The 17,150-nt window shown below is 43.3% G+C and overlaps 1 protein-coding gene across 2 annotated transcripts in view; it reads left to right on the top strand.

The window, feature by feature from the left end:
* The window catches only part of PPP2R2A (protein phosphatase 2 regulatory subunit Balpha), a 70,724-nt gene extending 60,251 nt beyond the window's left edge, over positions 1 to 10,473 (top strand). For both annotated transcript variants that reach the window (XM_050940096.1, XM_050940097.1), the window contains exons 7-10: positions 855 to 1,019; positions 2,444 to 2,613; positions 3,175 to 3,266; positions 9,499 to 10,473. In XM_050940096.1, the coding sequence (XP_050796053.1) occupies positions 855 to 1,019; positions 2,444 to 2,613; positions 3,175 to 3,266; positions 9,499 to 9,778 (707 nt within the window). In that variant the 3' untranslated portion in view covers positions 9,779 to 10,473. The remainder of the gene's footprint in view (positions 1 to 854; positions 1,020 to 2,443; positions 2,614 to 3,174; positions 3,267 to 9,498) is intronic.
* The last annotated feature ends 6,677 nt before the right edge of the window (positions 10,474 to 17,150 follow it).

Here is a 17,150-nt window from a genome sequence, read left to right as displayed (position 1 = left end):
AGAAGGGAGGAGAAGGTAAAGCTCCATGAACACACGAGGAACAGGGCTGGAAAGAGAACAATTTGAAAGTATTTGTCTTTTGAAACAGATCTTGAGCTACATTATGGGTCGAGTCTGCGAGAGAGGTACCGTCATCAGTCCCTCAAATTATTGGTCTGCTGCAGAACTTCCCAGCCCCCTCTCTCCCCCCCCCCCCCGCCGCCCCCACCACTCCACTCCTGCATACATGTGTAAAGGTTCTAGGTCTCTAGAATCACAGGAGCATATTCAGCCACTGCTGTGTGGGGAGCAGGAGCTGGAGCAGTGGGCAAATAAGGAGTCTCAGACTTTCTGAGGAAAAAAACCCAACAGGAAATCACAAAATCCATGACTTTCATGACAATCAGCCGTGGTTATGTTGCAGCATTTGGCGAAATTAGATGCAGGCCAGCTGATGTTCTAGAGGGCGAAACCGAACAACTGATGTAGTGCAAAATCATTTTTTTAGAATGTTGGATTTTAATTATTTTAAGCTTATAAAATATATTGGTGATTGTAGCTTACTAGATTATAGAAAAAATTTAAAATGATGGCATGTTTATATTTCAGGACTGGTTTTATAGACAATTAAAAGAAGACTATGTTTCCATTTTTCAAGTAGATAAATAACCCCCAGAGGTAGCCTCTGACAAAGTCCTGTCTCCCAGTTCCCTGCTGCCACACTGCTGCCTTCCTCTTTTGATTGTTTTATGTTTTGTCTGTTTTAGATACCCATTTATTGGTGATTGGAGAGGCTTTGTGGAATAAATGTGTAAAGCTGTACAAGCGTGTTCTGAAAATTTGTAGAGAGAATTCCTTAATAAAACGCTCTCTAGATATTGTAGATATTAAGCCTGCCAACATGGAAGAGCTGACAGAGGTGATAACGGCTGCAGAGTTCCATCCTAACAGCTGTAATACATTTGTATACAGCAGTAGTAAAGGAACAATTCGTCTGTGTGACATGAGAGCATCGGCACTCTGTGACAGACATTCAAAATGTAAGTTTTACTTCATTATTGATTTCCTCCTTCATTGATTTACCCCGTTTTTTAAAGCATTCAGCATTTCAGTACTAGAGAAAGCTGAGAGTTATCCACACTTGAAATGCTACAGCTGAGCCAGTGTAGATGCTACCTATGCTGAGGGGAAGGGTTTTCTCATCAGCAAAGGTAATTCACCTCCCTGAGAGGCGGTAGCTGGGTCAACAGAAGAATTCTTCTGTTAACCCCATGTAGACAGTGCTAGGTCAAATTGGCTTAAGTACGCTGCTTGGGGTATGGATATTTCAGATCCAGGAGTGATGTAGTTAAGCCAATTTAATTTTCTAGTGTAGACAGTGCTATGTGTAGTGTCTAAGCATCAAGTACTGTAAACTGGGGCTTTTGTCAATAAATTTCTAACACACCTCACTGAGCATGTATAGTGAATTTCCTTAATATGGGGGAAAAGAGGAAAAAAAAGAACAAAAAAATCTTAGTGGGATGTTGGGTTTATCTCCTTGCTTGAGTGAAAACAGTAACTTAATGTTACTGCAACTTAAAAAATTAATGCCAGAGGACTGGTTAATTGAGAGGATTGGAAACAGCTTAATGCAGCCTTGAACTTTTAAATTACTGGTTCAGTTCACACTCAGGTCCGTAGCCAATGCTCAAGACTTGCAAATAAGTACACCCTCCAAAAGTTAGATTCCTCACTCTGTCTTGGATTTGTTTTTTTTATTGTGACCAATCTATAGAAAGCAATATGTATAGTGATTTGCCTTTACTTATATCTTACATACACTCGATTCATTATTTCTTTAGAAGCTGATTCCAACATTTACTTCACCGTGTGGAGGTCACATTACAGAGCTTTGTCTTTCTGAAATATTACGTATAATGGCAGCAAGGCTATCTATTCTGGCTCAGCTAATACATTGTAAATGTATAATAAGCTTATTTGGGTATATCCTGTTTTAGCAGGGACTTGTATCCTGGACTTCTGAGGAGATGGACTCAGTGGTCCAAAGGTCTTATATCTGACTGGTTTTAATTCTTCTAGCATTTTTGATGTTACAGCCTTAGGCTATGGATATAAGTGGCATTTGCTGTATACATCAGTATGCAACTTTTAATGTGCTTGTGCCAATATTTCTTGTGGCGATAAGTTTTCTTCTTCCTTCATCTGGCTATCAAACACTAGATAACTAACAGCACCTGCAGTGTTTCTAATCAGTCTGTGTAGTATGATGGGTATTCTGTATTAGGGTATGGGAGACGCTCCTCAGTCGGTGCATGTATAAAATGCTGTCCCAGAACCATTTGAGATTTTTGCCATGGTTCATATTGAAATGATTGTTTTGAAGCATGAGAGTTTGTATGGAATTGACTTAGTTTTGAATAGATGTGCCTTGCTGATCGGCATGCCTGTCTTTTACTTATAGTGTTTGAAGAACCAGAAGACCCTAGCAACAGATCATTTTTCTCTGAAATCATCTCTTCTATATCCGATGTAAAATTCAGCCATAGTGGTCGATATATGATGACTAGAGATTATCTGTCAGTGAAGATCTGGGATTTAAATATGGAAAACAGACCCGTGGAAACATACCAGGTATTCAGTGAAATTTCATACACTGATATTATAAACTTTGGAAGTATGTCATGTCCTGACTATGGCTGTGATCCCATAATTGGATCTCTGTATACAGACCCTGTTCCTATGCAGAGCTTCAGCAAAGACAGTGAGGCACAAAGACACACAGGGGTCTGCTCTCTGTGGTCTGATTGATTGTAGGATTAAGATCTACATTTTAACATGTATGACATGCTTTTTCTCGTGGGGTGGGACTCAGGAAGGGTGCAATAAACATAACTTGCATTCTGGGCCACAAGTTAGCATAGTGATGGTGTTTTGCAACATCAGAGAGGAGACCAGAGTTCACACCTTTCTGCCTGGGCACCAGGAGGCAGTATTGTGCAGGACACTTGCTCAGTTTAGGGAAGTCCAGTGCCATGGGGTCAATTGTGACACTCCTTTGCAACTTATAGGGTGGACTGAGAGTATCCAAAGGGGGTCTCGTTCAGTTTTCCTTAAGAGTCAAGTTGGTCTCTGTGTAGTTTGCTTGGACACTTTCATGCTTTTTCAAATATTAAAGAAACTTTTTCCCCCTAGGTGCATGAATACCTCAGAAGTAAACTTTGTTCTCTGTATGAGAATGATTGCATTTTTGACAAATTTGAGTGCTGTTGGAATGGATCGGACAGGCAAGTGTAACCATTTTTCTTCACATATTTAAGCCTTAGTTTTGGGAATGGGAAGCAGCACTATGGGTTCCTTCTGACGTGAGAAATTAGCCTCAAATGTGTGAATCCTTTTGTTCTTGGCTTTGGCTGTATTTTACAGTGTTATGAGCTAATGTAATGTATATTAGCCCTTACTGTGGGAGTCTTGCAATTTGATGTGCAGGGAGTGAGAATCCACCCATGCAGATTTTATTGCTGGATGGAGGCCTTTGATACTCTTCACCCTGGAGGGTATATATTTCTTATGACTGTAAGTTGCCTAATATGCTTTGGGAGCTGTTGTTCTCATTAATAATCCTGTCTTGAAAAATATGTAGACAACCCTCTTAAGAATTTCATTTTTTTTTAAAATGACTTTTCAAGCTTGCCTTGGATGGCTGTCTCCCCGGTAATATTACTGTTAGCGTAAGTTGAATGATGATTAAAAAAAAATACATTGAGCTACTCATTTGCCAAATCTAAAGTAGCTCTTTGGATCCCCATCTGTTTCATCATGAGGGGAACATTCTCTTGAAACAAAACAGCTGTTTATTGAAATACTTGGATAATCTCTAAGCATATTTGCCTAACTGAAAATCTGATATATTTTAATTTGATGGTCTTAAACTAGCCAACTCTAAGGTGTTGTATCAAAAATAGGGTATATTTTGGTCCTGATGCTCATGCAATTCTAGCCATGTACTATGAGTCAAATTCAAACTTCTGCTCCTTCTGGCTGTTAGTAATTTCTTTCCAGGGTATACTCTGCTGCCAGCCAGAAGGGCAATACTGACTGCTTACATGGAGAAATTCAAATGCTTGTCTTAATCACAGAATCTTGTAACAGGTTGTGACGTTTGCCAGGGTTGTGAGGTACCTACCTCACTACCACCTGCCCTTTGTGTGAGGATGTTTTCGGTGCTCGCTGTGGTTCAGCTCCCTGAATCTACTAGCCTCTGGCAACACAATTCTCCACAGGCTTTGCTCTCTCTCAGCAGGTTAGCAGTAGGCACACACCAACTCTGGACTCTTCCGAGCATCCCTCTGGAGTGTTCAGACCCTGTTGCACTGAACGCTCACAGAACTCTGATTCGCTACTCCCAAAAGAATAGCACACCCCAGCTTGCAAGGAATCAACTCAGGATCCCCACTCATCTTAACATACAGCACTTATATTTATAGTGAAAACAAGAATAAGTTTAGTATCAAAGAACAGAGATGCAAGTAATAGGAAGAATATTGGAAACAAATAGTTGCATGCAAAACAAAATCATAACATGTTTTCTAGAACCAAAATTTAACTCAAGACATTCTTTTGTCTCCTACAAGAGACAGTCAGTGGTGAAAGAACAGGTTAAGGACTATTTAGAAAAGCTGGATATACACAAGTCCATGGGCCGGATGCACTGCATCCGAGGGTGCTGGGGGAGTTGGTGGATGTGATTGTGGAGCCATTGGCCAGTATCTTGGAAAACTCATGGCAATCGGGGGAGTTGCCAGATGATTGGGAAAAGGCAAATATTGTGCCCACCTTTGAAAAAGGGAAGGAGGAGAATCCAGGGAACTACAGACTGCTCAGCCTCACCTCAGTCCCTGGAAAAATCATGGAACAGGTCCTCAAGGAATCCATTTTGAAGCACTTGGAGGAGAGGAAGGTGATCAGGAACAGTCAACATGGATTCACCAAGGACAAGTCATGCCTCACCAACCTGATTGCCTTCTGTGATGAAATAACTGGCTCTGTGGATATGGGGGAAGCAATGGACGTGATATATCTTGACTCTAGCAAAGCTGTGGATACGGTCTCCCACGGTATTCTTGCCAGCAAGTTAAAGTAGTGTGGATTGGATGAATGGACTAAAGGTGGATAGAAAGCTGACTAGATCATTGGGCTCAGTGGGTAGTGATCAATGGCTCAATGTCTAGTTGGCAGCTGGTATCAAGCGGAGTGCCCCAGGGGTTGGTCCTGGGGCCAGTTTTGTTCAACATCTTCATTAATGATCAGGATAATGGGATGGATTGCACCCTCAGCAAGTTTTCAGATGACACAAAGCTGTGGAGAGAGGTAGATACGCTGGCGGGTAGGGATAGGGTCCAGAGTGACGTAGATAAATTGGAGGATTGGGCTAAAAGAAATCTGATGAGGTTCAGCAAGGAACAGTGCAGAGTCTTGCACTTTGGATGGAAGAATCCCACGCACTGCTACAGGCAGGGAACTGACTGGCTAAGGGACAGTTCTGCAGAAAAGGACCTGTGGATTACAGTGGATGAGAAGCTGGATATGAGTCAATAGTGTGCCCTTGTTGACAAGAAGGCTAATGGCGTATTAGGCTGCATTAGTAGGAGCGTTGCTAGGGGATTGAGGGAAGTGATTATTCCCATCTGTTCGGAACTGGTGAGGCCACATCTGGAGTATTGCATCCAGTTTTGGACCCTCCACTAAAAGGATGTGGACAAATTGGAGTCCAGCAGTGGGCAATGAAAATTAAATTAGGGGGCTTGGGCACATGACTTATTAGGAACTGGGCTTATTTAGTCTGCAGAAGGGAAGAGTGAAGGGGGATTTGACAGCAGCCTTCAATTACCTGAAGGGGGGTTCCAAAGAGGATGGAGCTCGGCTGTTCTCAGTGGTGGCAGATGACAGAACAAGGAGCAATGGTCTCAAGTTGCAGTGGGGGAGGTCTAGGTTGGATATTAGGAAATGCTGTTTCACTAGGAGGGTGGTGAAGCACTGGAATGGGTTACCTTGGGAGGTGATGGAATCTCCTTCTTTAGAGGTTTTTAAGGCCCAGCTTGCCAAAGCCCTGGCTGGGGTGATTTAGTTGGTGTTGGTCCTGCTTTGAGCAGGAGGTTGAACTAGATGACCTCCTGAGGTCTCTTCCAACCCTCATCTTCTATGAAGATAGCTTCCCCAAGTCCTCTCCCTAGGGTTCTCAACTAAATTGGCAGAGCCCCCCTTTCATAAAATTAAGTCCACTGGCAATTTTTCTTCACAGATGGATGGATGCCAGGGTGTGTCTCTGCACTGCCAGATATAGGAGAAGAGACTTTCAAGGTTCACCTGAGTGCCTTCCTCCTCCCCTGCTGCCCCCTACTTTTTACCTCTTCCTGTTAATTTCCTTCTGTAGTTCCCTTCAGCTCTTTACTAGCATTTGACTTATTATGCTAATAGACTCCTATTGTCTGTCACCCAGGGAGATAAGTGTCTGATAAGTTTTGTCTCAAGACCTAGAGAACATAAATTTTAGTACATATACATAATTCCTCACATATTATCTGTACATGCATCTCACAGTGACAGGGATGATCATTGTGACACAGGCTTTCAGTAAAAATCTTACGTGTTCACCAAATTGGTCATGTGAACCCTATACTCCTGTGAACCCCTGTTGGCATCAAAAGATCCTTGGCTCACACAGGTATAATCTGTAGGGCAGAGGTCGGCAACCTATGGCACGCGTGCCAAAGATGGCACACATGCCAATTTTTAATGGCACGCTGGAGCCTGCCGGGACTCCAGCATGCCATTAAAAATCCTGCCCAGCCCGGCCCGCTCTTCTCTGCCCTCTGCTCACCCCGCGGGGGCAGGGAGCAGAAGCATAGCCATGCTCACGGGGTGGGCGAATGGCCCCTCTCTCTCGGCACGGCAAGCTGCGGGGTCCGCGCTCCCGGGCCGGAGCGCTGGGCTGAGCGCAGCAAGTTGCCGGCCCCTCCCTCACCTTCTCCCCTCCCCTGGAGCCCTGCTGCTGCGTGCAGCGCTCTGGGGGTTGGGGCTACGCGCTCCCGTGGGGCAGCGTTTGGCTCCGCGGGGAGGCAGACATGCTCCCTGCTCAACCGGAGCCCTGCCGCCGCCACGCGCAGCACTCTGAGGGACGGGGCTGTGTGCTCCCATGGGGCAGCATATCTGGCTGTGCATGGAGCCTCATGGTAAGGGGTCCAGGGCTCGGGGGTTGGATAAGGGATAGGGGCAGTCAGGGAACAGGGAGCAAGGTCGGTTAGATGGGAGGGTGGGATCCCGGGGGGGTGGGGTGGCTAGGGGCGGGGATCTCTGGAAGGGGGCAATCAGGGAGCAGGGGGGGTTGGATGGGGCATGGGAGTCCCGGGATTTGTGAGGGGCCAGGGGGTGGATAGAGGTCAGGGCAGTCAGGGGACCGGGAGCAAGGAGGGTCCTGGGGGTGGGGGAGCAGTTAGGGTACGGGGGGGTCTGTGGAGGAGATGGTCAGGGGATAAGGAGCTGAGGGGGGGTTGTATGAGTTGGGAGTTCTGGGGGTCCTGTCAGGAGGCAGGGCTGTGGAAAGGGGTTGGGGCAGGCAGGGAGTGGGGGGTGGGGTTTGGATGGGTCAGGAGTTCTAGTGTTCCTGTCAGGGGGCAGGGAGTGGTTGGATAGGTGTGGGAGTCCCGGGAGTCTGGCTGGGAACAGCGGTGTGGATAAAGGGTCAGGGCAGTCGGGACATGTAGGGGGTAGGGTCCAGTCGGGGGACAAGGAACGAGGAGGCTTAGATAGGGGGTGGGATTCTGGGGGGCAGTTAGGGGCAGAGGTTCCAGGAGGGGGTAGTCAGGGGACAAGGAGCAGCGGGGTTGGGAGTTCTTAGGGGGACAGTCACCTAGTCCTCTCCCCTGAACCTCCCCCCCCACACACACACACACCACGCGCTCTGCCCTGAGTCCCGCACACACCCCAGGCCCCTGCCCTGAGCCCTGTACCTCCCTCATACACACCCAGCCCTCTGCTTGACTCCTTCATCCCCCCCCTACAATCCTAGCCCTGACTCTGGCACCCCCACCCATACCCAGCCCCCGCCTTTGCCCTGACACGTACACCCCTTCACATACCCAGCCCTGACTCTAGCCCTCTGTGCCCAGCCCTCTGAGTTCTGGCTGTCGGCCCCACACTGCCCGCTGCTGTTCTGGGGTTCTGGTTGACGGACCCTCGCCAGCCGGGGTCACGGCCGCAGGCCTTGCTCAGCCCGCTGCCGGCCTAGATGAACAGAACCCCAGACTAGCAGCAGGCTGAGTGGGCCGGCAGCATAAGATCAACATTTTAATTTCATTTTAAATTAATCTTCTTAAACATTTTGAAAACCTTGTTTATTTTACAATACAACACTAGTTTTGTTATATTGACTTATAGAGAGAGACCTTCTAAAAAACATTAAAATGTATTACCGGCACGCGAAACCTTAAATTAGAGTGAGTAAATGAAGACTTGGCACACCGCTTCTGAAAGGTTGCCGACCCCTGCTATAGGGCCTAATCCTGTGAAATATTGAGCATCTGCTGAAGCATGCTGAGCAAACTAATTGCCCAAAGTCCGTTGGAGTTGTGGATGCTCAACCCCTTGTAGGATTGTGCCCATAATAATTTAAAAACAGTGTTTAGCTCTCAAAGAATCAAAATTGGTCCTCTATGATTCAGAAAATACTGCTGTTTTGAGTTGGGGTATGACCGTAATTGATATTTCTTGAAGTTAGTAACTTAGATGTTTTTCTGAAGTATTGCTTTGCACAGGGACTGTTTGTTGGGGTTAATTTTGGCACAATGTGAATTCATATGACAAAGAATTTATGTAGCGAGAGCTCCCAGTAACAAGGTCTTCGCAAAGCTAGTTGGTTGAGTGAGTGGTTCTGGATAAAAATCTGAGTTGTACCTCTAGTGACTTTTAAAATAGCTGTTTGGGGTGAAAAATTTCTATTGGCGGCTACAGGCCCTAGTTCTGTATGGTTCCGAGTGCCGCCCTCCTCCCACAGACTTCAAGAGCACACAGCATGGGTGATACAGCTTCTTACAGCAGCAGGCCCAAAATAGGTGACCTTGTTTCCCCACCACTGTGCAACTCAAAAGATATTTTCTGAAGAGGTGAAGGAGAATGGAAAGGCAGGATTTCTGGGTTCTTGTAGGGTGGAAGGAGGATCTTGTGGTTAAGACATTGGACTGGGAATTGGGTGATGAGTGGTTCACATGAGACCTTGGGTTAATCACTTAATCTTCCTGTGCACCTCAGCTCCCTAGCTGTAAAATGTGAACACATACTTTATTTTCACTACCCTTTGTCTTCTCTGTTTGAATTGTAAGCTCTTTGGGCCAGGGACTCTTTCTATTTGTACGTACAGCGTCTAGCACTGTGGAGCCCTGTTCTCAGTTGAGGCCTCCAGGCACTACCGTCATACAAATAAAATGTCATTCTTGGATTAACCTTTAGTTTTCTTATTTCCAGTGTTGTCATGACGGGATCTTACAACAATTTCTTCAGAATGTTTGACAGAAACACAAAGCGAGACATCACCTTAGAAGCATCACGGGAAAATAATAAACCTCGCACTGTTTTGAAGCCCCGCAAAGTCTGTGCGAGTGGCAAGCGAAAGAAGGATGAAATTAGCGTTGACAGCCTAGACTTCAACAAGAAGATACTACATACAGCCTGGCATCCCAAGGAAAATATCATTGCTGTAGCTACTACAAACAACTTGTATATATTTCAAGACAAAGTGAATTAGGATTGGCATTCCTAACAGAAGAGTCCACTTCCTGCATAGTTGAGATAGTTGAATCTAGCATTTGTACCTGTAAATGAAAGAGAATAAAAGAGAGAGGTCCATTGTGGCACCCCTTTCCAGTGTTTAAAAATGTGCCATATGACACACTTTTTTTTAGCTACATGGAGAAAGCTCTGTTGATCCATCGCAGTGGTGTTCTCCATGTTTGCTAGCCATTTAGGTGAGGGTAGGGCACTTTTTAATTTAATGACTACTTGCACCATCTTGCCTAATGGACTAGGTTGGACTGTATCAACATTGGTTTACTCCACTTTTTATGCCTTCCATTGTGATGACGTCGAACACAGGGAAAGCCTTCAGTCATGCTATGGGATTTAATTGTGTAACCTCATTACTGTATCATTTGTGGCCCTTTTTTATTAAATGCAGCTCATTCTTGCTGTGGCTTGTAGCATTCCTCCTCCTGGACTCCCCCTTCATTCCCTCCACCCATCCCTGGTGGTGGCGTGTAGAAAAAAATGAAATAAAGCACATGAAATGGGTCAGTTTGGGGTCAGTGGTAAAGGGGTCTATGTTGCGAACAAATGTTTTAATAAGCAGTTGACTGTAATCACTCCTTGCCATGTTTGGCACCAAAAAAGAGAAAATAAGGAAGAAAAAAAAACTACTGAATAAAAGTGACAAAGAATGAAGAATCTGGGTTTTCTCCTCCTTTTTTTAATCTACCTCTTTACTTTATACAAATATTCTGTGTTTTACCTTAGATGCATGAAAATGTCTTTTTGTAATGATTTTAACGAGTATTAATTATTATTTTTCAGCAGGCAGGGGAGAGAGGGAGGGTTTTTGCAACTGTCTGGCTGTCATTCATATATGAAAATGATCATTCGGACTCTCTGGTATTTATTGACCATTTCCATTTCAAAAACCTTGAAATGCTACCAGACTTTGCCATAGTCATGAACAGTAATTGACCTGTTCCGTCTCCTTTAAAGCCCCTTTATCTGTTAAACTATCCTTTATGTCCGAGTGTCTGAATTTGTAGAATTCAAATCCATTTATTGGGGACTAACTTTTTAATCTTACCCTAATTTTATGTAATGCTTTGTTTAGAATACAAAGCCAGTGTTTTTTAATTGTTGTTAAAATTCTTGTTCAACAGTATGATGTAGTAGAAAACTTAAATCAAGTGATTATAGATGACAATTTACACTGCATTCTGAGTACATATATATTTTCTGTATTTTATTGCTATCAGTGTCTAAATGGAAATGTAGATTACCATATGAGTGCTGCTCCTTTCTTCTGGCTTTTTAAAGCAATTAAAGATCAACTTTAAAAGGTACAGTGATCAGAAAATGCTTGAAGTACAGAAACTGCATGAAATAAATCTTAATATTTGTCTGTAAGTTGATTTAAACTCTTTTTAAGTAAATAAGGCTTATCCAAAGATGAAGAATTGGATACTAACATTTTTAAAAGCTTGTGGGTTTTTACCTCCAAAATGTTTTTGCTAATTGTACTCTTCTGGTGCACTATAAGATGTAATAAGTTGTACTTACCATTCAACAAACGGTCAATGGCGTTTTAGTCCATAGTAAAGCCTACCATTGATTGGGAGGAACTATACTTCTAAATCAACTACTTTTTAAATTATTTTTGTGATTTAGTTGTAAGTAAAAATTTCTATAATGCTTCAATAACCCAATCAACGTAAACATTGTTTCTGCTGTAAAATGTTGGCAGGATTGCACATCGTTAACAGGATCACTGATGCAACACTATGCCTTAGTTTCATTCAAACTCGTATAGTGTTTTGAAAATGTTAAACGCTCTAAATATTCGTTACGTTTTGCTTTGCGTGGATACAATATATAACTCTTTTGTAACATTGACCTGTGAGGAATTTTGTGAGAGTATGAGCTATACCTTTATCCATTTTCATTTGTTGGCCTTACCAAAATTTAACACTCCTAGGGATCGTAACTGCTGGGCAAGTCAAATATTAAGCCCCAGTCTCACATATTATTGTGCACTAGCTTAATTTTGCTCAAATTATTAGTCTCCTTGAAGTATTTGGAACTACTTGTGTGAGTAAAGTTAATTGCATACACAAGTGTTCCCAAGATCAAGGCTGAGGTTTGTTCATTACCCTGGTCATGGGAGTGGATAGGCAATTAGATTTTTTTTGTGCCAGGGCTGATAAAGCAAAGATGGTTGTATGTCTAATCACATCTGTTGTTTTGGGACAATCTGAGTGTTCTGTAGGGGGTTGTGGCATCTGTAAGGAGTGCTGTTTTACTCGCATGTTTAACTTGTGTGTGTATTCTGGATGGCATATTGAATAGCTGAACATGTCGCTTATCAAAGACATGAAATGGAATCCGGGATGGAACGAAGATGCAGACTGTGAACAGGTAGATTTCACAAACAGCCCAAAGCACAACTTTCTAGCAATACTGAATTAAAGTAAAACTGCCTCTGGGACCTCTGTTGTGCTTGTCAGGAGTGCCCGTGGTTTTAAAAGGATAAAGTGGCTTTAGGAGAGCCTGAACTTTGCCATGCCACTCCATATGACTAACGAATCCCTCTCCCCCAAAACCAGCTACTGATTGAGGTTGCCAGATATTTTCCAACTATATATTATAATTCTTTAATCACACTGTCCATTGACGTACACTGTAAATCCTGCTGATCAGTTTATATGCTAATGCTAATTCTATTTTCTTTTAATAAAAAGTATGCATAAGAATAAATGTACTACTTCTGTCAGGTTGCTCTTTATCCACTGCTCCCCTTATTTCATGAGGTTTTTCAGGTTACTAATCTCTCTCTCTCTCTCCTCCCCCACTTCCGAATGAAACAAACCACACTGCTTCATCTGCACTGCTGCATCTGGACCTTTTCCTAGATAGCTGGGAGGGAAGGAGAGTTTGCAAGAAGATTCTGGTCCCTCCGCAGGAACAGAATCACAGGAAGCAGATGGTTCTCTTTAGGGGCCTGATCCAACTCCTCATTAAGACAATGCAAGCCTTTCAATCAACTTCAGTGGGTATTGACCCACATCCTATCAGACCAGTCTTGCCCCTGACTGAAGTCTCTGACATTGTTGAAACACAGTCTTGCTCCTGTTTGACTAAAGGTGTGATTTTTAAATGGATTTAGTTAAATGGTGCAACCACCTGTGGAAAAACTGAAATTTACAGATAAGTATTTAAACCAGTATAAGCCAATGTTCAACCAAATACTGTTTCCCCTGATTTAACTAAATCTGTTGTAAAACTAGTGCAACTTGTGTGTATAGACACGGCCTGTGACAGTGTTCCCTTTAACTTCTGTGGTGCAGTAACAGGCCCTAAATCTATTTTCTGCTGAGAATTGGCTATTGCCTTCATTTCCTAGCCATGTCAAATCCACAGAAGGGGGGCTCTTCCCCCTGTTCAGTGCCTAGGTAAATTTGAACTGCAACTTCCAATTTAGCCTTTGTATATGTTAGAGGAACACTTCTGTGTCCAAGCCACACTGGAAGAGATGACCAGATGCAGTGGTTGAAGTAAAGAGGTGAGATATTGCCCTCAGAGAAAGTAATCTGGTAATCAGAAAAGGGGGACATTTCCCAATTTACCATTTAAAACTATATTTTGGATAATTAGGGGTGCATGATTTAATATTCTGGATTATTAAGGGTGTAGGCTTTTTTAAAATCACACTTCCTAGTTTTAATGTGTTTATTCTTATAAATTGGAATTGGACATCACAAGATATGGTTACTTGAGACTTGTCACGTCCGTGGTGCATGACAATGCATAGAAGGCACGTAGGTTCCCAACTCCAAACGCCCTTCTGTCTAATTGAGCAATAGGAGACATGTCCACGGGCTGATCCATGTGATTTGCCTCTTGCTTATTAAAGGTATTTCTATTTGTGCCCTCTGGCCCCTTGAACTTGTCACCCATATTCACTCTCAGAAAGTTTCTTTTTAGCTAGGCATTGAAAAATTGTCATGTTTGTATTTATTAACACAAAGTAGTAACAGGTGAAAACTGTTAGGAGTGACTGGAACATGGGAAATAGAAAGACCAGCCTTACAGAAAATAATATAGGTCAGAGATCTGCTGCTTCTCTATTCGTTGGCTCTTTCTTCCACACCATAAATCCCTGTTCAGCCTTTTCATCCACAGTCTGCTCTCCCAGCTGAGTTTTAACAGTCCTTCAACCTTTCAAAAAAATTCACTGCTCCTTTAAAATGGGGAGGGAAGTGCTTGCAGAGAATTTTTCTGATGCAATGCTTACTCATTATATTTTAGTATCATCCACATGTTTCCTAGGAGAGAGAGTGAGCAAGAGTGCAGAGGGATTCAGTATTAGGTTTCCCACCGTACCTGATTGGTACTTTGCAATAGAGCCTGGCAGCAGGACTGGGGTCCCCTGGGTCCCGCAGAACCCTTTGCCATAATAGCAGGAGCAAGTAAAATATACTTTGTTGCAGGCAGGATTCGGTGGGCAAAAAAAACCACTGCGATAATTTGCAGGAGAACGCTAAATCTCATCAGTTCATCAAACAAATTTCAGCAATGTAAAGCAAGTTTTTTTTAATATAAAGGTTTTAACGCTTCTATTTAAGCAAGGAATAGATTTGATGTCTATTACAACAGGAGTAAGTACTTCTTACATTTTTAAGCCAGATTTGGTTTTTTTTGTGGTAAAAATTGTCTGAATTCTGTTTATACCTATATATACCAACTTTCTTAGTAGCATGGAAGAATCTCTCATGGAATTTGCAGGAGACAAGGTTTTTGCAGGTGGGAGTAGGATAAACATAAATGCAAGAAACAATCATGGGAGCGGGTACGGCGGCGTGGGACGAGAAGGATTTTAAAAGTAGTTCTGCGCAGGGTTCTATTTTGCAATGTCAACACATGCTGTGGAATTTTAGTGCTTTGTATCCATGGCTGCTGCTTTTGGAGCTGTCAATTGCCATTAAAGTTCATTTGATGAACTACAGCTGCATGCAAATCTCAAAGAATACCTTTAGTACATTTCAACACTATCTGAACCACAAGGAAAAGTGAGACTGAACACGGTGGGAGGGACCATTGCTGATATGTGTTTATATGGAGGCTGGTACAGTATAGTCCTGAATCCTGGTTAGGCCCCTCTGCAAATTACAAATAAGCTGTTGCATGTGGCCCTACAGCAGGGGGTCTCAAACTGGGGGTTGGGACCCCTCATGGGGTTGCAAGGTTATTACATGAGGGGGGTTGCAAGCGGTCACCCTCCACCACAAACACTGCACTGCCTCCAGCATTTATAATGGTATTAAATATATTAAAAAAGGGTTTTTAATGAATAAGAGGCTCACTGTGTGAGAGGGGTCACCAGTACAAAAGTTGAGAACACCTTCCCTACAGAGTCTGTTGCACTCCCTCTTCTCCACTTTTGGGCTTGTGAGTTCTTTGATCTGGCACATTCACACAGTGATGGCACCTAGAACATCAGCTGAATTCCTTATGCCAAGTTTAGCCTCTCTCAGCTATTTGGGCCTGTTCTGTAGGCAGCTCACTAGACTGCAGGGAGTGGACCCAGCTGCTGAATCCCTCAGTGTGTAAAGCCTCTAGAGTCTGAATGGAATGCAGGCACTTCCCCAGTCTTAGGATTTCTAAGCTCACTAAGCAAACAGTGCGTTTAGCATCCCTTCCCAAGAGCTTAAACCACATGGCCACTGCCCAGTCCCTGGAATCAGTGCTGACCTGGGGGACTCCCTCGAAATCTAAATACACCCTGCTTCCCCAAAATCCCACTAACAGTGTGAGCCTTCTAGTTTACCACTTCAAGGGGCCTTATGGTAGGCATAGCACATAACACACACAGACTTTGCACAGTACTTGAACACAATATTGCTCTGTAATAGAAGAAGAAAGACACAGGTCTATTAAAAAAAAACTACGTGCATTTCTCTGCCTCAGTTTCCTTTCCACTGCAGAATATTCTTTAAGTGTGGACAGGGTCACCTGGTTTATCCAGTATTCTTACATTGCAGTATATGGCTTCTGTGCTGAAACACAAAATATTTTTTCCTTGGACGGTCCATCCCCTTTCTCTTGCCTGCCCCATCTTCCTGTGTGTCTGGTCTCTGAGTCCTCCCCCAAGAGTCCTGTCTCTGTCTTGTTTGGGAATTTTCCATTCTCCCAATGTCTGCCACCTGCAGAGAGCAGGTAGAGGGAACTGGTTTCCCTAGGAGTGAGTTAGGCCTTGTCTACACTGCCACTTTACAGCACTGCCACTTTCTCGCTCAGGGCTGTGAAAAAACACCCCCCTGAGTGCTGCAAGTTTCAGTGCTATAAAGTGGCAGTGTAGACAGTGCACCAGCACTGGGAGCTACTCCCTTTGTGGGGGTGGTTTCAGCTTGTAAGCCGTGGTGGTTACACAGACCAGAGGCATTGCATGAAACAGCAACATGATATCAGACTGAATTCATAAATTGTACAGATTTCCCCCAAATTGTCACATGGTCCATATATAATAAACAGCAAAATCCCAGTAATTGTTGTAGGAGGGGGGTTAGATCATCCTTTACTTGAGTACCAGTGCTGCCAACTCTCATGTTTTTGTTGTGAGTCTGATGATAATCGTTTTCCTTAAATCCCCAGCTCATGGAATCAAGTGGATATGTGATGACTGTGACTTTCACTCTTAAAGAAAAAGTAAGTTTCTAGCCCTCACGGCGGTGGAGAACACTTCAAAATGTGATTCTTGTGCACCCTAAAGGCTCAAAAAGTGGAGCACAAATAAAAAACACCCAATATATTATTTTTACACAATTTCATTATTTTAAAGCTAATCTCATTTTTGGTGAGCCTGACTCATGATTTTTGAACACTTGGGGTTGGCAATACTGTTTGTAACTGCTGAAAATTCTTTGGAACCTCAGATGCATAACAGGATCAACTCAGCTCTTTCATTTGTGCCAAGTGGGTGCCAAGCCAGGAATCTACATCAGTCTTTCCAATTAGGACTTCAAGCATTGGGGAGAACTTTGTAAATGATTTCAATAAATCAATTTAAGTTACTTTATTAGCATAGAAGCTATTCAGAGAAGATCAAAGATCTCTCTGCTACATGCCAAAGGTGTTTATGCCACAGCTTTCATTTTTCCAGGCACGATTCACAATGTGTTTGGAGTTTTATCCTCTCTGCCCACTTAGGATTATTGTCTATTTCTGATAAGGTGGAAGATTCCTCCATAACATGAGGCTTATTGTTTCTCTTAATTTCAGTTAAGTGAATCTGTGGCAAAAGACCGGAAGGAGAATTTCCCTAGTTATATTTGCACTGTTTTTGAGTTCTGGTTAGTAAGAGGTCCAGCTTTGTT

This window comes from Gopherus flavomarginatus, chromosome 2, assembly GCF_025201925.1.
Source record: "Gopherus flavomarginatus isolate rGopFla2 chromosome 2, rGopFla2.mat.asm, whole genome shotgun sequence".
Classification (NCBI taxonomy): Eukaryota; Metazoa; Chordata; order Testudines; family Testudinidae; genus Gopherus; species Gopherus flavomarginatus.
This window is presented reverse-complemented; position numbering and strand designations above follow the sequence as displayed.